This window comes from Narcine bancroftii, chromosome 12 (assembly GCF_036971445.1).
Source record: "Narcine bancroftii isolate sNarBan1 chromosome 12, sNarBan1.hap1, whole genome shotgun sequence".
NCBI classification, from domain to species: Eukaryota; Metazoa; Chordata; class Chondrichthyes; order Torpediniformes; family Narcinidae; genus Narcine; species Narcine bancroftii.
Window position 1 is genome coordinate 23200060 of NC_091480.1, and position 24620 is coordinate 23224679.

At 37.8% G+C, this 24620-nt stretch overlaps 1 protein-coding gene and 1 long non-coding RNA gene across 3 annotated transcripts in view; one reads left to right on the forward strand and one right to left on the reverse strand.

The window, feature by feature from the left end:
- LOC138747497 (uncharacterized) overlaps positions 1-23812 on the forward strand; it is a 62435-nt gene extending 38623 nt beyond the window's left edge. The window contains exons 3-5 of the long non-coding RNA XR_011347520.1: positions 17585-17714; positions 20248-21290; positions 23347-23812. This is a non-coding gene — a long non-coding RNA (uncharacterized lncRNA). The remainder of the gene's footprint in view (positions 1-17584; positions 17715-20247; positions 21291-23346) is intronic.
- rbfox1 (RNA binding fox-1 homolog 1) overlaps positions 4603-24620 on the reverse strand; it is a 195769-nt gene continuing 175751 nt past the window's right edge. The window contains exons 10-12 of one of the 2 annotated variants that reach the window (XM_069906762.1): positions 22919-22971; positions 6653-6728; positions 6273-6351 (exon numbers count right to left, since the gene is read on the reverse strand). In XM_069906762.1, coding sequence (XP_069762863.1) covers position 6351; positions 6653-6728; positions 22919-22971 — 130 coding nt within the window. In that variant the 3' untranslated portion in view covers positions 6273-6350. Of the gene's footprint in view, positions 6352-6652; positions 6729-22918; positions 22972-24620 lie in introns of both variants that reach the window. The other variant, XM_069906761.1, reaches the window with a different exon arrangement.

Genomic DNA, 24620 nt, shown 5'->3' on the forward strand with positions numbered 1-24620 from the left:
TGAGGTATCTGCTGGTTCTCGAAAATATCATGCATTTGTAATAACTCAATTTACTTTTCATGATTTAAATAGATTTGAATAATTCTTATTTAGCTCGACCAGAGATATTTAAACGTGGTTAAATCTTTACAGGTTTGCTGGCTGGGGCCAGGACATGGATGGGTTGCCCAAGCCCAACCCAAGGCAGGGAGTCTGCCCTGCTCTGACGTTAGGTGCAGAGACTAAACTCATCCATCGACTGCATGTGGAAATTGTCAATGCAGCAGGACCAGAGCAGGAAGCAGGTTGGATCCAGGGTGATTATGTCCTTTACTCTGGGTATTCTGGTTTTAAATCTGTTGGCCTGCATGTGAAAGTCCAGACCCAATACTACCACAGCACCAAGTGAGGGTTGAGCTCTTCATTTTTCCTCTTTCAATTCCTTTGTTTATATCCAATAGCTATTTCAAGAAGCCTGGTGAGCCACACTTGTGGACCTCACTGACTGGAGGGTAAAATAAGATCGAATAACAAAACCAAAGGAGTAATTGATCTGTTTGATTTTGAGGAACCTTGTGAATATTTAGGCTCTAAAGGTTGTCATAGCCGAAGGAAGGGTGATAGTGGGGACGAGGTCCCACTGCAACACAAATGCTCTTCTTGGCTTTCTTTTCCAACAGCCTCTAACAACCAAGTCCAACTCCTGGTCTTCACGTGTAGCATAGTTCTTATGCCTGGCAGAGCTGTTCTCACTGACAGAAGAAGGGGTAAAAGTGAGCCACTGGTGCCTTGAAACCAGTTGCTCCGGTTAGATGGGGCTTGTTAACCATCTTTAGGAGAGGGAAATCTCCGACTTCAAACCTCTGTTGCCTTGTGGCCATACCTACTCATGGGAAAGGTTTTGAGAGTAAACTCAGAGTAAAAATCTGGATTTAGAGACCCAAAGGCGACTGATTGTTGTACCCAGCGCCGGCATGGCAACTCCTGTGATGCTGCTGGCACCAAACAGAATCGACTTTTGTCGGTCCTTTGGACGTATCATTAGCATGGAGTTGGGGGGGTGGGGGGGCCCACTGCATAGGCAACAGACAGATCTCTATATCAACTCTGTCCTGGTTCACACCCTGGAGAGGCCACTCCAGCTTTGCTTTAGGTGCAGTGTGCATGGTCGACCATGACCAACGGAGACCAAACGAAGAAGTGAATGTTTGGCTTATCAAATTAGTTCATGCTTTCATTTTCTAGGCAAGAACAGGCCTTTGCATGGGGGATGTCCTTGCCAAACCTAATGTGCACAGAAATATGAAACTATTTAGTACAAATCTGTGAATAAGAGACAACTCCTGGTCTTCACGTGTAGCATAGTTCTTATGCCTGGCAGAGCTGTTCTCACTGACAGAAGAAGGGGTAAAGGTGGGCCACTGGTGCCTTGAAACCAGTCACCTTGAGTGAGGCATCCATTGCAAATTGTGCTGGGTTCGATCATTTAAGCTGCCATCACAAGGATACTCACAATAATAATAGAGGTACGCAAGATTATGGGGGGGGGGGGGTAGATAGGGTGGGCAGTAAGCAACTTTTTCATGGAGATGTCAGGGGCTGTTTTTTTTTTTAAACACAGAGTCTGGATGGATGCCTGAAATACTTCGACTGGGGTGGTGGTGGAGGTTGGTAGAATAGGGATATTTAAAATACTTGGAGATAGTCATGGATGAAAGAAAAATAGAGGGTTATGGGTGCAAGGTGGCGAAGGATTAGGTTGTTTTGAAGTAGGTTTACGTAAGTTGGCACAATATCATAGGCCAAAGGGCGTGTACTGTGCTGTAATGTTCCATGTTCTAAAAGAGTTGAAACTGAGAGCAGAATTGAAATGGGGGATCCAAATGTATTCAGTCTTTTGTGAATTAAAATGTCTTCCACGATCACCTTTTCTCTTTCCCAATCCTGGTCATGCATAGTGGTTGCATCCACATGGGTGCTGCCTGGCCCAAAAACCTCACTGAATTGTTACAAAAATGGGATCAAAATGCCCCATTCAGATCAATAGACCTAAGAAACCCCTGTGGTTTGGGTTATTATAGGGCCTTTCCAAGTTGCAGGAGCCTTAGGGAATTGCTTCTACGATGCCAAATAACTTGGCTTTATTAAAAGGGTACAAAGAGTGATTATGCAGCATGTAAACAACCGTTTTGATTTGGGAATACTGTATGCAAAGGAAAATACAATGATTCCAGAAAGGGCCAAGGATTGAGTGCAGCAAGAAGGGGGTCTGGAAGTACCTGCAGTCAGAGGCCAAAACTGGAACTTTTTTTGGTGATTAGCAAAGGAATGGGGAGCTGTGGAAGAGTGGCATTTCTAAAGAGAACTGATTTAAACTAAAATAATGAGGCCCTACTAATGCTGATAATGGGGACACAGCAAGAGTCCAATTAAAATTGCATTGTACCCCCTGCAGATTTGCAATGAAAACCTGGCTGTTCCAGACATGACCTCTCTTTGGATCTGTCACTCCTCCTCAGGCCAACATAACTTAATTTTGCAGGGTTTTCATAGAACACTAGAACATAGAACACAACAGCGCAGGTCAGGCCCTTCAGTCATCAATGTTTTGCTGACCCATATATTGCTTTAAAAAATGTACTAAAGCTTCCTTACTCCATAACCCTCTATTTTATATCAATCCATGTGCCTGTCTCAGAGTCGCTTAAATGCCCCTAATGTTTTGGCCTCTAACACCATCCCTGGCACAGCACTCCAGGCCCCCACAACCCTTTGCGTTTATATTAAAAAAAATCTTCCCCCTGACATTTCCCCTGAACTCTTCCCCCCACCACTTACCCTTGTACATATGTCCTCTAGTGTTCGCGATTGCTTCCCTGGGAAACAGACACTGGCTGTCCACCTTATCTATGCCTCTCATAATCTTGTAGACCTCTATAAAGTCTTTGCTCATCCTCCTATGCTCCAAAGAGAAAATTCCTGGCTCTGTTAACTTTGCCTCAATGACTTACTTTCCAATCCAGGTAACATCCTGGTAAATCTCTTCTGCATCCTCTCCATAGCTTCTACATCCTTCCTATAATGAGGTGACCAGAACTGAACACAATGCTCTAAGTGTGGTCTCACCCCAGATTTGTAGAGTTGCAACATGACCTCTCTGCTCTTGAACTCAATCCCCCTTATCAAAGCCCAGCATACCATAGGCCTTCTTAACTATCCTATCAACCTGTGCAGTGACCTTGAGGGATGTATGGATTTGGACCCCAAGGTCCCTCTGTTCATCCACACTCTTAAGTAACTGACCATTAACTCGGTACTCAGCCTTCTGGTTTGTCCTTCCAAAATGCATCACCTCACACTAATCTGGATTGAACTCCATCTGTCACTTCTCCACTCAACTTGGCATCCTGTCTAAATCCTCTTGTAACCTTCGACAACCTTCAGCTCCATCCACAACTCCTCCAACCTTTGTATCATCTGCAAACTTACTGATCCACCCTTCCACCTCTTTACTCAGGTCATTTATAAAAATCACAGAGAGCAGGGGTCCCAGAACAGATCTTTGCAGAACGTCCAGGCAGAATACTTTCCTTCCACTACTACTCTCTTTTTACCTGCAAGCCAATTTTATATCCACACAGCCAAGGTTCTATGCCTCATGACTTTCTGAATGAGTTTCTCATGGGGGACCTTGTCAGAATTTTTAAATTTAAATTTAAACACAGCATAGTAACAGGCCATTTTGCCCCACGACCCTATTCCACCCAATTTACACCCAATCAACCTACCCCATGACATCTGTACATTTTGAATGGTGGGAGGAAACTGGAGCCCCTGGGAAAAACCCACACAGACACGGGGAGAACATACAAACCCATTACAGCAGCGCGGGACTCAAGTCCCTGTCCCGATCACTGGCGCTGTAAAGGTATGCTAACCGCCACACCACATCTACTGCCTTACCCTCATTAATTTCTTTTGTTACCTCCTCAGAAAACTCAATTAAGCTCATGAGGTATGACCTTCCCTTCACAAAGCCATGCTGACTATCCTTTGAGTAGACTGGACCTCTCTAAATGCTCAAAGATCCCTATCCTTAAGAATCGTCTCTAACAGTTTGCACACCCCTGACAAAAGACTGACCTGTCTACAATTCCCAGGATTCTCCTTATTATCTTTTTTTAGGGGACGACATTTACCATTTTAACCTGGAAACCAGGTTTCTCTTTCCGCAGACGCCGATCTGGCCAGTAATTCCAGGTTCATTTTCTTTTCTTCCCTTAGATTTTAATTTCCAAAGTGGCTGTTGTCAGCCCTCATCTAACTTGCAAATTACATAACTGCGGCAAGGATGACATGCAAGGGGAAGGGCCCAGAGGCCAACTCTGCCGGAGAAATACTGTGTTCCCTTCTAATTTTTAGGTGTTCGTGATCAGGGGAAAAATGATGTGTAATTTAATTTCCAGTCGAGAAAGTTTTGATTCTTCTCCTGCCTTAAAACAGGTGCTTTTGAAAAAGAGTCACATGCACTCCAATTTATAGAGACAAATCATAAATTAAACAACAATTCATGACGTCCCATAATTGGGGGAAAAAAACAAGCAACAGGTAGCAATAGTTTCTATATTGTGAAATTTTATTGATGGTTATTGTTCAACTGATCATACTGCATGCACATATGATGACAAAGAGAAAGCCTGGCCACAACACTTTCCAGCAGGTTTTTAATCGCATATGTATATCACAGCTTGTGGATTGATAGTTACTAAGTGTACGCCAGGTAGCGCACACAATACACATGAGGAGTATAACTGCAGCAAAATGGCAGAGGAAAAAATTCTTAAGCTGCAGTATTACAAAAAACAAGGAGATCTGTGACAAACACTCCAACTTAGGTACTGTTCAACAGGACAAAGTGAACGGATTCTAGCATCTGCACAGACAAGCTGCAATTTTTCAAGGACGCTCAAGTAAGCTGACCCGACAACTTGCTCACATTGCACTTTTTAACACTGAAACGGCCCAGAGGCGGAACTGACTTTCCAACTTTTTTTGTGATTTATTCAAAGCATTGTACGTGGAATGCTTCTTTTTTAGTGTGAATGCTTTTTGCTCAGTCTAGTCCAAAAAAAATAAAAGGCCTCCTCAGAAAATAACGTAACAAAATAACGCGAGCTGTCAAGCAATGAAAAATTGCCGTTTGTTTACACAAAACAGTCATGTCTCAAAAGTACCAAGCCGACGAAAATACCATGATTATCTACACTTAATGATTGCAATACTTGTAAAATGCTTATATAAATCTGAATATGATTATCATGTCTTCCATAAAAATGATACAGCTTACAGTTGATCTACTGTGCTAATTCTAAGACATCATAGGCTGTGTAATCTATAACTGAGCATCTCCACTGCACTATTTGAAATTTATTTATACATTTTACTGGTACAAAGAATCGAGTTTATTACTTCCCTTCTGAAAAAAGAAAAATATAAACAATGCTTTATTACCATTTTTTGAATGTTTTCTCTCCCATAATACAAAAGTCAGCAATGATTATCAATAATTTATATACTGGAAGTAATATAAAAAGAATGTTCATTGATGGCCTAACTAGCAGATTTACTTAAATAGACCTATCTAGGGTTGAACTGCTGAATACTGCCTGGTGGAGTATCTTGTCATTGAATGGATGACCTTACTGAAACCCTTATGTACAAGTGCTGAGAAACATCCAAAAACATAACCTTTGGCTTGAACAAATAGTGAATAATTTAAGACAATTGATAGCAGGTGCAGTGGTGCCCTCTCAAATCTAGTTTCTGCAGATTAGCACCCTTTCCCATAATCCTCCCTCCTTCTGAAAGCAAATAAAATTGAAATGAAGAAAACTGACCAATTTAGTCACTTACATTTCCTACAAAATAGGTGGGAATCCCAATGATTTTTATTCCGCTTCTTCACATATAATTATCTGTAAGTGTGGCTCTCGTAGTTCTTGCATCTCAAAGACTTCACCATAAGAAAAGCAATTGCTTTAGCCGATAATCAAATATGTAACTTTCAGAAATCAAAACCCACTTTATTAAAATACACAGAACAAAATATCTGAGGTATAAAATTAAAAAATGTCATATTTTTTTCCTCTTTTTAGAGTTGCTATAATGGTGCACTACTGCATGTATTGCAATACCCAGGCCTTGGAATAGCTTCTTTTTTCCCCAGCAGAAGATTTAATGGTATGTCATTTAGTATGGAGCAAAACGGCTGTATCCCCCTCGGTATATACTAGCCTGCAATGAAGAAAGAACGAGACCGACATCATCTGCAAGGCTCCTAGTCTTGGCATCAGTCAAGGGTGCAAAAGCATTCTGAAACAAAGTGATGGATTTAATTATCAAAATGACTAATTATTCCATTAAGCCAAACGTTCAGCTAGGTGATGCTCAGAAAATTAGAAATATAATAACTTACATGCACTACATTGCCAAGAAATTAAGACATTCATCAAGTTTACTGGAAGGATTAATGTGGCATTTTTGCTGCTGTTAGCGCCAGAGACAAATTCAATTAAGTTAAACTGAGGATATGCCAGTGGAGCTTTTTTTTTTTAAAAATGGACGCAAGAGTGAGGCAGCAAGAAAGAAAATTACAGAATCAAGTGAAGCTTACCATGGCACCAACGCCATAGGTGGCTGCTGGAGCAAGTGTGTGGTGGTAGGGGTCTGCAGCATAAACTCTTCCGTAACTGCAATTAAAGGAGGGAGGGTCAAGTTAGAAGTGGAAATGGTCAAAGAAAGGAGACACAACAAAGCTACAGTATACTACAAGGATTCTTGTTAGAGTTTGACATAAAGTGCAATGTGATGCATACAGGTCAAATAATGCAAACGGAAAATACAACATGTAGTAAATTAAAAAGCAGAGTACATGTATTGCATTACATCTCACTGATGCGACTAACATTTCCTTATTGTGTGATATTGCATAGCTATGAGACTTTCACCATAATCTAACCCTGGGCGCCACCTTGTCGAATTTGGAAACATCACAATGGAAACAGGCAGAAGACAATGAATTATGTGGGAACATGCTTGGTCTTTTGACTTGGGCAACATGAAGAAGTCACCAAATTGTACTTTTATCATTTGTCCTGACCGTGGCAGCTTCATTTTAATTTTATAACAATGATTATTTTTCATTTAAATTTTAGAAACACAGCATGGAAATGGGCCCTTTCTGCCCAAGAGCCTGTGGTGCTCAAATACACAATTAACCTACAAACCCCATACGATTTTGGAGGGTGGGAGAAACTGGAGCACCTGGAGGAAACCCACGCAGACACGGTTAGAACATACCAACTCCTTATAGGTACCACTGGATTAGAACCCGGGTCACAGACACTGTAATACTAACCATGCCACCGTGCGGTTCTTATAGAATAATCCCATAACGTGCCGCCAGAACTTACAATTGAAGATGTAGTAAGAATTAAATTTCATGAAACTAAACTGCATTGTGGTTTAACTATTTCATTTTGTTTCCTATTGCCAATGCATGCTCTCCAGGTCCACAGATTCTAAAGACCAGCAAAAATGAGGGAGAGCAGACAATTTGGTGACCTTTGTTTTCTATCCGTGAATGCACAGAAGGCAAATTAATTTTATTTCATACTTAGCTTTATTTCTTTTGTCAAAGTCTCTGTTACGGTTAAAATGTCTTAATGTTAGGAATGGCAGAGAGGAACAGACTTGCTGTTGGTCTTAGCTTATCACTGTAAAGGTGGCCAATTTCCAGCAATTTCAGGCCAACAAGGCAACGGAATAATTCAAACCATTAAAATCAGCATTTCTTTTCTTCCACCGATCCTGCTGTTTTCACAGGGAATGGGAGTCTTTGGAATCAAGATGATGAAATGTAGAATGATTTTGATGAATGTACTTCATTTAGCCAACAGAAAATAAAATAGAATTAATTAACAAGGGTGGATCTTCCTTTAATAGCCACAACACACATTTGTTTCATATTTTAAAAAAACTAACAATAATTCACTCTTACTGATTAGCTGTTCTTTACATCCAAAGGAATTCATTGGTTGAAAAACTAAAATACTGTTAGTTTCCTCTAATTCTAGAAACAGGACTGAGCATTTTCAACTTCATAGCATAAACAATTGGAGATTCTATTCTCATTTGAAAATGGTCCATTAATTGCAGATTGTCCGATGTGTCGGCTACAAGTCTATCAGACTGAGCTACTGAAGGTGTACAACTTTAACATGCATAAATTTTATTTATTCTTTTCGGTTAGTGGGTATTTATTTGTGACGTTTTCTAATTTATTTGTGATTTCTTTTTAAAAAAATCTGTGATATGGGAGCAACACATCAATTATGATCTAATTGTGATCCTTTGCATGTTCGGGCCAAATGTCCCTTTGGATTTCATTGTATTTTAGACATACCTGACAGCAACCTAAAATCATTGATGGGTTATTTGTTAAGTAGGGTCTTGTATCTTTTCCAGGATCCTTGCGCAAAACTTGTTGCAATATTTTACTCTTGTATCTTTTCCAGGATCCTTGCGCAAAACTTATTGCAATATTTTACTCTTGTATCTTTTCCAGGATCCTTGCGCAAAACTTGTTGCAATATTTTACTCTTGTATCTTTTCCAGGATCCTTGCGCAAAACTTATTGCAATATTTTACTCTTGTATCTTTTCCAGGATCCTTGCGCAAAACTTGTTGCAATATTTTACTCTTGTATCTTTTCCAGGATCCTTGCGCAAAACTTGTTGCAATATTTTACTCTTGTATCTTTTCCAGGATCCTTGCGCAAAACTTATTGCAATATTTTACTCTTGTATCTTTTCCAGGATCCTTGCGCAAAACTTATTGCAATATTTTACTCTTGTATCTTTTCCAGGATCCTTGCGCAAAACTTATTGCAATATTTTACTCTTGTATCTTTTCCAGGATCCTTGTGCAAAACTTATTGCAATATTTTACTCATTATATATGCCAGCATAACCTATAATTCAGAAATGGATTGATCAAAGTAAAGGGTTGGCCATTTGAGACTAAAGGAGAGGAAATTTTTTTGCCTGGAATGCAATGAATCTCTAGCATGTTCTGCTCAAAAGGACTGTGGAATGTCAACAGTTCAGACTATTCAAAACAGAGATTTGTTGATTTATGCATGTTAAAGGAAATAAATGGAATAGTTAAATCATGATGGGATTTTTAAAATATCCACCATGACTATATTTGACCATGACCAATGCATGTGGAATCGTAAGGCTTTTATATTGTGTTTTATATTATTTTAAATCTGCTTTCCCTGGGAGAAGAAAATAGAGTGCCTCTGTTCAGCATTGCTTGCGGAAGACTACATGGCTAGATATGTCATCGTGGTCATAACTGGCCATCAGTGTGGGTCATAAACCTTCAACCTGCTTTGCAAATGCCACTGCCTATGTCCTCTAACTCATTGGAAGAAAAGATCACAATGGGTCCAAATTTTCTAACCACCGGATCTTTTCAAACGTTCACAGCAGATCCCAACATGTGTCCTGGACCCCATATTCACAAATAAATTATTACACCTCCTTTGATTTCTCTGAGTGTTAGGTGGAACCTTGAGCCCTGGGATTTGCCAGCATTGTTGGCTTCCTGTGGATGCTGGTAGCCTTTGACTGTATTCCAGTATCCATTACAATTCCTACTAGTAACCTGGACTTTTTCATCAGTTGAAAGAATTTCATTCCCTCAATGTGCAGAAAATTGTGGATCAGTAGGAAAATTTCACATCATCAATGCCATATGTCAGGGAAGTAAATATGAAACTTAAGAGGAAGTCTGCACTTCCAGACATTTTCAGTGGTCATCAGAGGGGGATGGATACTGCGGTAAAAGAGTTCCTCCTTCTGCTCTTCACATCAGTTCATAATTCTTCCACATGAAGGGATATACGAAAGCTATGCAACTACATGAATCGTTGTTGGAAATGCCCTAGGTCTTTTAAATCTGAGAGTCTAGTGCTTGCATTAGTTTGGGGTGCTCTGCTGTATGAGACTTCATTGTGATGTGCTGCCATCCACACAACCTGAAGACAACAGGTGAGGCCAGAGGAAGAGAACTTCAAGGACCTCAAGCCTATTTCACAAGGTAGAACAGGTGAACAGGCGGAACAAGATTTGAAGGAAGACAAAGGCAACTGCTGAGCTATGTCTCTGGCATGACATTCAAAATTCCATCACTCAGCTGAGCAAAGGTGGCAGGAGTCGTCTGCACAGAATGTGGAGGAGTCAACTGAAGCCACCTCTTGCAGGTTCTTCTTACGCTGGTCCCCTGAACCTCTCCTAGCACACCGAGTCAGCCTTATGGACGTTACCTCACAGTTGTCTCACACTAAACCCAATGGCTTTTTCTTCCAGGGTAGCCATTATATGTAACAACCAATTTTATAAAGAGAGCTTGAATGGGGGTCAGCATTAAACCCACTGATGGTTTAGGCCACCAAATATTGGTGAAACCAAATTTCTAGGCATGGTTGACTCTTGTTCATCAACCCCGCATTTCCCTGTAATAATCTGCTGCTAAGGACTGCAGCCATTGAGATAGCAGGCGCAAGTTTGATCCATACGCACAAACTCACCTCTCTTCTTCAAACAAGCAATATTTTTACTGTCAAATTTAGATTTCTGGCTTCAGTGAGCCTTCTATTTTGGGTATGAAAAGAAGCATCATACTAAATTCAGGGTAAATTTGCCAGTATATGATTTACAGGAATCTCTGACTCCTGGACACAGAAGTAAAATCTTTCACTTTATGTGTAAACTGCAAGATACTCTGCTATATCTTCCAATATTTAAATTGAGATTAACCAGAGTCAGTGCAGACATCCTTTCAGACAGAAAGTCTGCCCGCAGGTGAAAAAATAACTTTCAAAATGGATAGTGTCAAAACATGCACAACACATTGCAATATAAAAGAGCGAAAGAGCATTGAAAATGTAAGGTCTGTTTTTTTTTCCAGGATATCTTTTTCAAAAAGAGACTGACAGTTATTGGATTTTAAGATGACATGATGGAACTAAGAAAAGAGAACTGATCTAAAGGTCAGGTGTCACCAAGATGAGATTTGCTATAGGTCACATAAAATCAGATTGTGAAATGACATTTGTTGAAATCATCTTGAAATATTTTATTACATTTAATTCAAATCATCGTAAACCATTTTAGTAAGTTTTTTGTCTATTTTTTCATTACAATTCAAAGCTATAAAGAAAAATAAAGCCCACTAAACATTATTTATCAAACATTTTAATGTGTGCTTATTTATCTCATATGAAAGAGAAAATAAAACCCTCTTTATTCTTCATGTTTAGAATGTCGGTACTGCAAAACAGTGAAATGCAAATGTTTGGGAATTTAACACTAAGTTCTCATCAAGTACATCATTTCTATACTTTGTAGTTATTTTTACTGACTTAAGTTCAAAGGGCTTTGTATGGAGATCATTCTGACTCGAAAATAAAATACAGTGGATTGAGGAAGTCTGAAATAAAACCGAAAATGTTGGAGGCCTTTAACAGGTCGAGAGAGAATGCTTCTGCTGAATAACTTGTCACCAAAGCTAGTAGATTGGCTTCGAGCAAATTGGAATACAGTAAAACCACTGGTATCCAGAATTCAAGCATCCGGCAAAAAAATTGAGGAAAATACATTTTAAAAAAGAAAATAAATAAGAATAAAAAAAGGTAAAGTAAATGTAAGTTTAAAATTGTATAAGTAAATGTTATCAGAAGTAATATACAAATCTTTGTAAAGTTGGGAGCAAATATTCAGCCAGTGAATCGCCTTGATCGTGATTTGCTCATAGCAGCTATCTGAAAAACGTGTGTGAATTAGCAATGGCGTCACCCAGGATGAAGAGCTGGTTGATGTGGCTCGCCATTGGGGTGATCTCTTAAAGTGTCTCCTTATCCCTGCTTAGTAAGAGTCACCCCAGTTAGAGGGTTTATCTGTAAAGCTGGGGGAGGGGGGGTTAATTATCTACAGTGTTATTGTTCGTCCTTCGGGCGGCTTCATGGAGGGGGAGGACCCTGCAGATGTAGTGACGGTTAAATGTTTTCAAAGAATATGACTGAAAATAAATAAAACGCTTTAAGGTTCAGATATTCATGCAAGTGAAGTTTGTTCAGTGTAAGTACAGTATAGTGTATTTGTCTTTTAAATTGTTCATTTTTACACAGGAGTATTAGTTAGGTATTGTAAGAGTAAGTCTCAGCAAATGGAAAATACACTTATCTGACATTTACCAATCCCATAGGTGCCAAATACCATGGATTTTATTCCATTAATCTCATGACTGGAAGTTCTTCAAAATACGAGAAATCCGCAAAATCCATTTTATATTTTGTATGTAGGCAGTGCTTGGACAGTGACCACATCTCGAGTGTAATGATATGTCAACTTTAATAACTTGTTCATCCTACTTTAAAATGAAGCTGTGACGTTTGTTTTAGAAAGCAAACAAGGGCAAAATGGCCTGATATCCACAGTGCCAATTGGCCTACTCCCGCATCTATTGTCTATTGCTTTCTTCTGATTAAAAACGACTCAATCATTAATTGGAAGAATTGGTCGCAGACAGCAAAACTGCATTTCAAGTGTTACACCAGCCATCTTGGCCTGCACTTTGTGGAAGGAAGGCATTGGAAGCATTAAGTATTATTCTTCATTAGTGTTGGGTTCCTCTGGAATGGTTTCTAGTACGGCTGAGCAAACTACAGAAGAAAATTTAAGCAAAGCTTGTATAATTGACTATTTAAAAAGTCATTCAGAAGCAAATAAATGAATTAGGTGACTATCAATTAAAAATAGCCGAACGAATTTTCAACTTTTTTGTCCAGTGGAAATTGGTTAATGAAGATGTGGATTGTGTCCAATGCCATTTTGCTGATGAGTATTCAGCCCACAACTATTGCCTCCAGACAATCTGCTCGAATATTTAACTCGGAATGCAATGATGTCAACAGGACTCAATAGCATTTTCAGGCTAGACTGAGAGCAGTGCCCACAATCCCAATACGCAGCTGGTGGTTAGGACACAGTAGACTCTGAACATTAGCTCTCCCAATACATGGGTCTGCAAACCCATATAAGGCCTCTTGTCACCTGGCACTCTTCACTGGTTTTGGAGTCTGTGTTCTTGAAATCACAAAATGATCATTCAGAGGGCTTGATTGCTAACGGCAGCTCCATGACCAGACAAAATTGTTCCCGTGGATCTCATTCTACGATAAAAGTCCATCTCACTTTTTTCTTTGAGAAGTTAAAAGATTTCATCTATATTAAAGTCAAGATATTGGTTTGTCAACCTTCATTCCACAGTATATTTGTCATCATGGCACTCAAGTATTTTTCTGACAAATATAAGCCATTTTGAAAAACGATATTCTTTCATAAAAGCACTTTAAAATAGTACTGTGTTATAAATTTTACACAACTTTTCTACTTGCCTTTATCTTAACAGGAGAGATTAAAGTATGGATTAAATCTAATTCTGAAATTATATGCTCAGTTTCTGCAGAAGAAACCTTTCAATGCCTTACTCCCTGATATTACTGGAGAACACAATATCACATACCACCAAGAATATATACTCTAATCTCATTGAAGATCAATGAATTAATGTTGCAATGAAAGCAATACTTTTCAAACCTTAATGCACAATTTTATCATATAATCTAAAATAATTCATATTCCTACACAACAAAATCGCACAAGAATCACAGAACTCAAATATGAATGAATGAACTAACTAGTTGGATAAATGGAATGGCTGTATGTAATGGATATGATCCATTGTTCATTACACTCAGGTCATCTTCATATATGGTGATGGGCCCTTCCAGCCCCCCCAAACATTAAAATAACAATCATAATTTTATGTTTGACCCTGACATGAGCCCAGAATAAATCTGTACCTAACAGCAATCTAGTTTAAATTGTTCCAATAAGAAAAAAAAGGCTAATGATAAAGTACAAAGTTTCCAAATCCAGCAAATTACAGGATTATTTTAATTGAGGGAGGGGTGGGGCAAGTGATATTTTATATCTCGAAGCTGAATTCAATTCAGTAACAGAATTGAATAAATCCAATTTATGACAGATGAAGACCAAAGCAATCCATATAAACAACAGGGGAGGAAATGCTACAAATCTGGTTGGTTAATCAGTGGCTCGATGAGTTTAGCATCCAATCATAATTCCACTCAGCAATTTCAAGTTTTTTGTGTTGAAAGTGAACAGAATAAATTCTAAGTTCTCTTCAAGCAGAGTAACCGGTTTCCTACCTTTCTGTAGTGCCACATGATTGTATTCTGGTATTCACTTTTAACTTTGTGTTTATGTTATGACAGGGATTATTGATACTACCCACAAAACATATGCAATCATTTTGGCAATTTAACTTGGATTTTTTTTTGTTACAGTTGGAAAAAAGAGCAGAAAGTCTTTTCAATTCCTCATTTGTCTCAACAATACCACATCCAATATTGTAGAGTTTTGGAAAATTCTATCATTTTAGAGAATGCACAGCTAACATTCACAATTTGACAATAAAGCTTTGAAATCAAGAAATAAAATTGGCAATATAATACCTAACAGTTAAATCTTTCTATTGGGGCTTTGGAATTGGATTGACTTCAGTTTAACATTTCACAGAAAGCTTTTAATATTCAATCTCTCTCAGAAATAACTACCAAGTCTACTGCTAATCATTTTTGTCAAAAAGATAAGTGAGTTGCATCACATAAGGTATAAAAAGTTCAAATTTATTTTCTCCATTCAGAAATCATCCTCTGCAATGTTAAATTTTGGAGTTTTACAGTCAGTTAGATTTGACCTAGTATCTTCATTGACCTGGAATTGTAAGCATGAGCCAAACAAGTTGTCAAATGAATAACGTCATGAAACAAAGAAGGTTGCCACCTTTTTTATTGAAGGAAATTTAAGAATTAACACGTTGCTAATAGAAAGAGACAGATGTGTGCACTTTCTGGTGTTTGAGCTAATTGGTAGATTTCTTTTATGACAGGAAGATCGAAATCAAGGAACAATCCATCTGAATCCCCATTGAGGCCAGTGAAATCATATGTGGTGATCAATGCCAGGTGTCAGAACTGACAAAATTGTGTCACAGGGAGTTGGATCCCCTCTCCTGTGCGATGCAAGTCAGTACCACTCCCCATCCACTGTACCACAAACACCATCTTCTAACACTACCACCACCCACTGCCACAAGTTACCTGTCAGAATGTCACCAATATCGATTAGGATGTATATCTGACATTTGTATGCTCGAAGGAACCCTTAAAAACTTAATGTTGCTGCATATTGTTTGTACATATTGTTTGTACATATTGCCAGCTCTTCAACAGTATCAGGCATATCATCCAGACAAATGGCACAACTTTCACTGAACCACTTTTCTCCCTCTTGCAGAAGAAGGATCATAGAGCCAGCAGTAGTCAACTGTCAGAGACAAATGTAGCTTATTGTTTTTTCTTGTTACCCTCTACTGATAACGCTTGAGGACTGACAATGTGGAAACCATAGAAGAAGATGGTATCTTCGCACCTATCCCTTCCTCCACTTCACATCTCTTCACCCAGTCATTATATTCTCAGAAGATCGTTTTTGGTTTGTCTTGAACAGAGATGGCCCAGAGAATGACTGCAGGATGGAATCAGGACACTGAAACCTGTCCGAACAATCTGGGCATATGGTCACACCCAAACTGCAAACTGAAAGAGTGCAATTGCTTCCAGCTATGGTACTTTCCTCCTTTGCCACGAAGCCATCATCACACCTCCGGTCCATGATCCTGCCACACCTGGAAGCCTGCAATCTTTTCAAAGCTGCAGGATTGTCTGTTCTAAGGTAAAAAGTGAAGAACACACTCTGAGGTCTCTTGGAACACGAAGTATCAATGGATGTGGAAATACAACAGTCAATGGCGAACTACTAAAAATAACTTTAGCTTTGATGGAATCAAGGTCACTTTTGACAATAGCTGGTAGATGGTCTTTACCTGTTCCAGTATCCTTGAGTAGTTGAAATATTCCCTGAAGGTGGCCATTGTCACCTGCAGAAAACTTGTGTGATTCCCTGATGAGGTCAATGTAAGATGGATTACCTATCACATACACTCTACATAATAATGTTGAAACCTCTGATGTAATGTGCAATGCAGAGCCGTTATAAATGTGTGTGCATACACTAACTATGTCATTGGGAAAAAAAAATTGCACCCCTAATATTCCAAACCCAAGTACTGCAAATGTTGCTCATGAGGAATCAGCACTTGGTAAATGATTCACTCCAGACATGTTTTAGGGCTTTACCCGAGGTTTGTTCTTTGCTGAATCTTCTTCTTAGGCTTTCTCTCAGGATTAAGACTGACCTGATTCCATTCTGATGCTGTGGATTCTGAAGAGATGGATGAGGCCAACGTGCGAGCAGTGGACTCTTCCACAGACAAATTGGTAGTGGGCTGACAGAGTGGGCAAGTGGTTTCTGAGGTGGTGCATCACTTTTGCTACTTACGTTGGGCTTCTTCTGTGTTCCAGATACATGTTTTCTCAATGTCATTCTGAACACACCTTCTCAAATGGGCATGAACTGCCCATTCCCAGAAGATAATAAGAATGTTACATTTCTTAAAGAAAGTCCTTTGAATTTTATTTTCTGTCCACTTGGTAATCTTTTCCCATGAGAGAGAATAGAATTGAATGCCTGTCTCAGTAGTCTAGTGTTAGACATATGAATGTACCCAATAATGGCAACCACATTTAATTCAAAACTAAGGATAATGGCTTGTGAAAGAAACCCAATGTTGATTTGAATGTTCTTTCAGCAAGTGTAGCTGCCGTTAACTTCTAAGCAATTCCCCTTCTTGTTACAGAACCTAAAGCTTTGACATTCACTCACTGATCTCCCTCATAATTTTATTTAAAATATTCAAATATTTTATTTTCTTCAATGAATCTTCCTTGGACCTCAAAAGTACAAGCTTCTCCAAAACAATGAAGATGTAAAACTAGAAAGGGAGGAGGTTTATTTAATTATCATAAAATTAGCCAATGACAAATTTATTGCCCAGTTTTAAAACTCATCAACCACCCCATTAAATAAATGATATTTTGACACAATACCTTTTCCAGTTGATTATTAGCCAAAACAAGATGCTGTATATCTCACTACATAAAGTCTATATTAATAATCAGAGAACTGGCACACAGCAAGACTTAGTCCTGATTAAATTACTAATGGATTGCCTTCTCATGAGTTGCCTTTTCTGTTCAGAAACTACCACAATAACTTCACCCTCATTATATCTATTTACACCAGGACTTTTAAAGCACAATGACACAACTCAATATCTTGATCCAATCACGCTTTCATCAATAATTGAACTGCAGCAATGTAAATTCTTGACTTTTCTATGGACTCATGAAGTTATTAAGGTCATTTTAAATCTCTTTTATTAAAATCCATATTCCATAAAGCATGATAATCATTTTATTTGCTTGCAGTTGCTGTTACGAATTTGTGGATTTGTGAAGTTACATGTCACTAAATTCTATCTGAACTAAACTAACAGAAGCATTGGAATGTTTTACTGAACAGATTAAAAAGTAATCAGTTCCATGATTAAACTAACAGGTAAGCTTTTTTTTCCCCAATGATCCAAAATTTTCATCTCTGCAAAAATAAAAACTTTAGACATTGATCTCAATGTAGCTTCAAAATAAATTGTTTCCTTCTCTGAACTTCTGTGATTTAATTGGCAACAATATTTACACATTAACACAGAAGAAATCAATGTGGTTCTGCCAGATCTGAATTTGTCCCAGCACACTTTAAAAGTGCTATTATCCACCATGTGATCAAAGTAAAATCTATTCACAAGCCTTTCAAAATGATGAGAAATTCAAACTTTTCCTCATTAAGATACTCTTTTCGTGGTAATGGCTGAACATCTAGCAGAATGACATTTCCTGCATATCAATTGTTCACCAAAGTGACCAATTCATGCACTTACAACAAACAAAAGTCAAATTTGTATGTGAAAATGAAGGATTAAGAACAAACTAGCAATGTGCAAGGATCTACAAACAGGAGTAATCCCCTGTGCACATGGAAAACCGATTCCTCCAGTAGCTGTTGTGATGAGTTAAATTCAAGATCATCTAAAGTTGAAGAGAAATGTACAAATGATGATATCAAAAGTTAAAAGACAGCTTGAAAATAAACAATGGAGAAGATTGATTGCCGGCACAGAAAGAAATGAGCTCCATTGAGTAAATTGCGGGCAAAGTCAGAGATAGAGAGAGAGGGACATATGAATTAAATATACATGGGCAAAAGCTGTGTGTTGATACAAAGGTCATATTGTGACATTTTTAACACTTGTTACTTGTAATATTTTAAACTATTTGTAGTTCTTGCATTTATATTAATTCATTCATAGTGTTTGCTGAGGCAAAATGAAATGTCAAAAGAATCCTGGGTGGCGCTGCTTTGTAATCCGTAATTAGTTTTCAGATAGATTCAGGCTGAATTCAGACAACGGATGCAGGATGCATCTGCCTACACCCCTCATGACCCAAAACTTTCCAGAGCTTACCTTGACACAATTGTAAGACACCACAATTCTTTCAGAGAGTTTTAAAAGAGGTGGTTTTGGAGATAACAGCTGCTCTAGTTATCACCTTCTAAACTTCTTTGGATTCCAAGGTATGGAGGGAAGAAAATATGATCCAATTAAGTTAAAAAAAAAGAAGGGAGATAGAAAACCAGGAACTAACAGGGGCACACAGAAAATGGACAGTAGAATTTTTTCTTTTAACCTATGGTAGATGCATCCAAAACGAGTGAATAAAGGTTGAGGATAAAAGGTTCAGAGGGATCAAACGAAAAACGTGCAGGATTTGTAGGGTAATTGGTGTATTTGGGCAGCACAGACTTGTGGAACTGAAGGGCCCGTAGCCAGGGTGTATCTTTAAATTAAAAAAAAGATTTAAGTGGAATTTGTACAGATAGGTACAAAAATAGATGTGACGGATGGTTTTTCAATTTGCATGATTCCAAAATTCAGACTCCAAAGAAGTAAAAAGAAAAAATGTTGTTATCTCGAAAGAGTAAAACAAAACAATAGAAATAAAAATGGATTTATCAAAGGAAATATAGCTATTAGAATAGACAAGCAGGAATCAATGGATGTGAAGTATCTATGTTTCTGCAAGGGTTTTGATATATTCAGGAAGTTTCCTGTGACCAATGGGGAGCTTGGGCTCCAGTTATTCATGGTCTTAGAGCAATGGTTTGGCAAGGGAATGAAATGTCAAATGTCCAATCTTTCTGACAATATTAAACCAAGTGGGATTTTGTGTGGAGAAAATGAAGGCAGGAGGCATCAAGGGAGCATGGTCAAACTGGGCGAATGAAATGTAATAGATAAAAACTGTGAGGTGATCCTCCTTGGTCCACATCACAAAAAAAAGTAGAGCATTCATTAAATCACAAGATGTTGGGTGATGTTGATGGTGGAAAGGCCCAAGGTATACATGTGCACACCACTGAAGATCAATTGAACGTACAGCAAGTGCTTAGGAGGGCAAATTGTATCTTGACTGTTTGATAAAAGGGTTTGAATAGAGAAGAAAGGAATACTCATTACAATTGTTTAGGCTTTGGTGCAACTTCACTCTGTGTATTATGCACAGTTTTTGTTTACCTATTTAAGAAAGGAAATAGGAGGGAGTGCAGTGAAGATTTTTACTATGTTGGTTCCAGGGATGGTGAGATTGGCATATGAAGAGAGATCACATTGACTGGGATTGTGGCGTAAAATTCTTAAAGGATTGATAGACTAGGTGTGGAGATAATATTTCCCCTTGATATTAGAGTCTATGAACAGGGAGCCGAATTTCAGAAGAAAGGGTATGCTGATTGGGACTAAGGCGAGAAGAAATGTCTTCACTGAGAAGGCATAGAACCAATGGAATTCTTCAGCCTGGAGAGCTGAGGTGATTCAGTCATTTTGTTCCTCCAATCAGAGATTAATAGATTTCTGGACTTTAAGAGAATCAAGGGTGAAGGGCTAGTGCAGGAAAAATAGCACAGAGATAGAAGATCAGTCATGATAGAGCAGGTTCAAATGGCTGTATGACCTACCTTTCTCATGTTTTTTAAGGAATACGGCTGATATCGCCTCAAACCGTGCATCTTGGCGCCTCACAGTTCGGGCGGGCAGCAACCTCCTTTGAAGAAGACCGCAGAGCCCACCTCACTGACAAAAGACAAAGGAGGAAAAACCCAACACCCAACCCCAACCCACTAATTTTCCCCTGCAACCGCTGCAACCGTGTCTGCCTGTCCCGCATCGGACTTGTCAGCCACAAACGAGCCTGTAGCTGACGTGGAGATTTACCCCTCCATAAATCTTCGTCCGCGAAGCCAAGCCAAAAGAAAAATGCTTATGGACTCGCCAGTAAAAGCCGAGTTGAGGAAAGATTCTTAAAACAACACTAAAGCTGCTCGTTTTGCCACTCATGCCTTGCTTCAGTGTTTCAAACTCATTCATTTGTGAATGTTATAGGGTGGTAGAATTTGCATAAGAATTGACATCAGTAGCACTTCTGGCACTCTTTGTCTATAAGTGTATTTGCAGAAATAGCCACAAAAATAGCTGATTATATTTGAACCCCAGGGTTCAGATAAAATGTACTTATATGCCAAATGCAAATGTTAAGGTGCACTGGGGATTTTCTAAGTCTCAGTATTGCCCAATGTAATTGAAAACAATTTTCAGATGGTCTCCAAAAATCAGCCAACTATCAATAAAAAAGTTGCGAGGAAATTTTTGTGATGAGAGAGAAATTTTTTTTAGCTTGGTTTAAAGAAACCAAAGGAAACGTGTGTTTTTGGCAAAGTTTATCCATCATTTCTGACCTCAACATTCCTTTTTTTCAACCATCATAGAAATCAAAACACCAAATATTCCCAAAAATTATTTCCCAGTGAAAATCTTGTGGAAGTCTGACATGTAATGCATCTCTTTCAATGACTGACAGAGAATTTATTGTCCACTATAAACAATGATTATTCTTTTGTTGATTCAGTAGATAAGGGCACCTTTTACCATTCTTCAACTGAACAATTCCTTTACACATTAAAAAAGTGATCAAGAATTCTACCATTTGGTACCAGGTTGGAGCCATTATCGACCCCTGACAGGTAAAGATTTCAGGTTTGCCTTCCGCTAATCATCGAGATAAGGTTACATGATGACGTTCTGATACTTGCATTGCCACCATTGGTGATGCAAGTTTTACCTTCCATTTATATGCTGCGAATGAGAACATTTCACTAAATGTAGGTCCATTTATGTGCTGGGTACATTGGCTCCTTCTGAACTTTAGTGGGAAGCCTCCTTTAGTGTTTCTCACTTCAAATATAATATTTCTATGCTTTCATGTCAATTTGCACATGATCATTTCACAGACTGCATAATTCAGGCGAACAATTTGGATATTTGGTCCTAGCTTGGCTCTAATTCTGTATCTATATTGTCCCAGTTGCCATCTTATGTTGGATAAGTTATTTCATTGCAGCTTAATTCTAGATCTTTATTTTAACAGTATTTTACAAATGAGCAATGGGGTGTACTTAATCATAGCATTCAACCGAGCCGCTGTCTTCAGGCTAAATTGGTTTCAATCATATTTGTGGATTCAATAGCAATTTCAGAACTCATTTTATTCTCCTTAACAAAAAGTACAAGGTAAATCTGCACGGAAGATGGATATCTCAAATGCTTCAATAACATAATTAAAAACCTCATTATCCACGTGTGGAAGTGTGCAGCTATTCTTGTGGAAAGTCACATTCCACAGCATTTTTGAGCAATCTGCTGGTACAACTGATGCAAGTAAAGCACAAGAAAAGAAAAATTGCTATTATTCTCTGCAAATCATTTTCTTTAAATGTGTGTTAATTACAACTCCATTTATCTTACCAATCCCATCTGAAACAAAACAAATATTGAAAAAAAGCAACCATGTCCAAGTGTCAACGAAGGACACAAAGTGCAAAGCAATCAAATTAGATTGAATCAACATTGAACAGGATGATGGATCTCTCCATCTGTCCTGTCAACCTACAGATTATGCTATTAAAATTTCACTATGATGAAATTTCATATTGTCTCTCTCCATATAGGGCAGCTTTTTTTCTATAACTCAGAGAATTTGCAGTAAAGAACTACTAAATGTTCATTGTGGATTAATTTCAGCTTAAGATAACAAGTCAACGTGAACAAACTCTTAATTTTAGCAAATATATTTTTGAATTATTCCCATATCTGACAACAGACCACATATATTATTGCTTTCATTTAAAGAGATTCCTTTGTTAATGTGAACTCAATTAAAATTTTACAGCCATTTATAAAAGTCTGTTTCAGAGTGTTCAAACATTGCGAGTTTACTCTTTGCCAAGTTAAAAACTTTGGCCACAACTGTACCGAAACCAATGAAATCAATACACGCCCTCAGGAATAATGAGCTGCAGTTTAAAAATTGCAAAATAAACAATTTCTGTGTGACGTTCCACAAAATTGTGTTTTGGGATATTTCTTCTTTCAAAATTTAAACCTCACCCTTTGGGAAGACATTTCTGTAATTCCTGGTACTGGCCGTACCTTAGTTCACGAATAAAACTGCTCGTTGTAGGGATTGAAGCTTGCTTGTTGATAACAACTGGGAAAAAAAGGGCCCACCCATTTTGCATATGAAGTACTGCAGGATACCACAAAAGATAGAAATATCACTGTGGATGCATCAAAAAGTATCAACAATTATTACCTGAAGAGGTGTTACAAGAAATTTCATCTGCTGCAACGAAGACGAACTGATTTCTGCAAAAGAAGATAAAATTGACAATACTGCTTGGTGACAGAGCACGTTTGATTGGAAGATGTGCTATCTGCCCATTAATCTGATGACTAAAGATATGGAGGGGGGTGGGAAATCTTTATTCAAATAAATATGCGAGAAAAGGCTTTGATAATTCAAAAGTTATTTGGTTAAATTTTATTAGAACATGCACTCAAGCATGTACATTTTAATTGGGTGAATGAATATTCGTTAATTTTTATTAATCAATCCAAGCAATAATTATAAAAATCCTACATTTAGAATATTGAATTCAAGTTCTTCTATACATTGATTAATTGGGCCTACAATAAAAAAAATTTGCTAAAATATTTTTATATTTCCACCTTTGTTTACAGGGCTGTTAATCTATGCATAAAGCCTCAAAGCAGATTGTGTGCTAACAAAATTGTGTGCTTAAAACATTCTACTGAACAAACTTCTTGCAAGCCGAAATAAGTATTGGAAGAATATTTTAGATCATTACTTAACATCATCAGTTTATATGCAAATCACTTTACTGCTAACTTATCAAACCTAGTTCTGCTTCTCCCTGAAATTACTGTGATAAATGTTCTTGCTCTGTTTTACAAGACATATAATCTGAATTTGCATTAGAATTTACTCTTAAACATTTTAATTGAGTCAATCAGAACCATTTTCCTTTGTAAGATATCATGGTTGTTCTTCAAGTCCATTTTCAATTTAGTACTGCATATAACCCTCTCCTTTATTAATTGGTTCTGAGGATGCAAAATGAATAATGAGAATGTAGTAAAATGTTAGCTACTGCCCTCATAAATTTAATTTCACCTTGTAAATTCTGTATTTAATACAGTAGAGTTTTAAATTAAATTAATCATAGTTTCTGCATTTGAGCATATTATTCCAAAGGAAGCTCCATTTTAACATATACATATGGATTTATGATCTAAAAAATATCCTTTATATGTATGCTTTGGAGCGGTGTGATAAGCAGGTAATATTTACTTGGTTGAATGACTGGCGTACATTTAATCATTTACTCCTCGGAAATAGCTAATTATAATTTTTAACCACATAATTTAAGATTTAAAAATATTTCATGTTGTATTGTGAATCAACATTATTCTTCCATGAAACAAAATTTGGGTACAACTCTTAGTTGTTGTTGAGGCTAATCTCATATAATTTTTTTTATTATTAACCCAATTAAATGGACAAAAACATAACTTAGGAAAGTAATGTACACGTTATTGATTGAAAATTTGCATTCCAACATTCCCCTATCTGGTTTTCCATAACCAAAATGAAGCATTTATTGCAAACATTTATGGGAAAATAGCTTCAAGTCTACACAAAATCATACCAACAGCATCTAAAAGCATACTGGTGTAGCGCATGCAAACTGGAGTTTATGATACTGCATTCAATGTACAAACTGCATGTGCATGGATATAGAAATGCAAACAGTCGTAGCCAAATTTATTCAATGGCATATATTTTGATAGAGTAATTCAATGATTTTGAAGAAAGGAACCCTGGTTGCAAGCTATGATATACAAGCCAGTACACTGTACACAACAAAATGCACCAATCAAATCAAAACCACCAGGCAGCCAACACAAGGCAAAAATCCTTGCCCTGGGGCTTT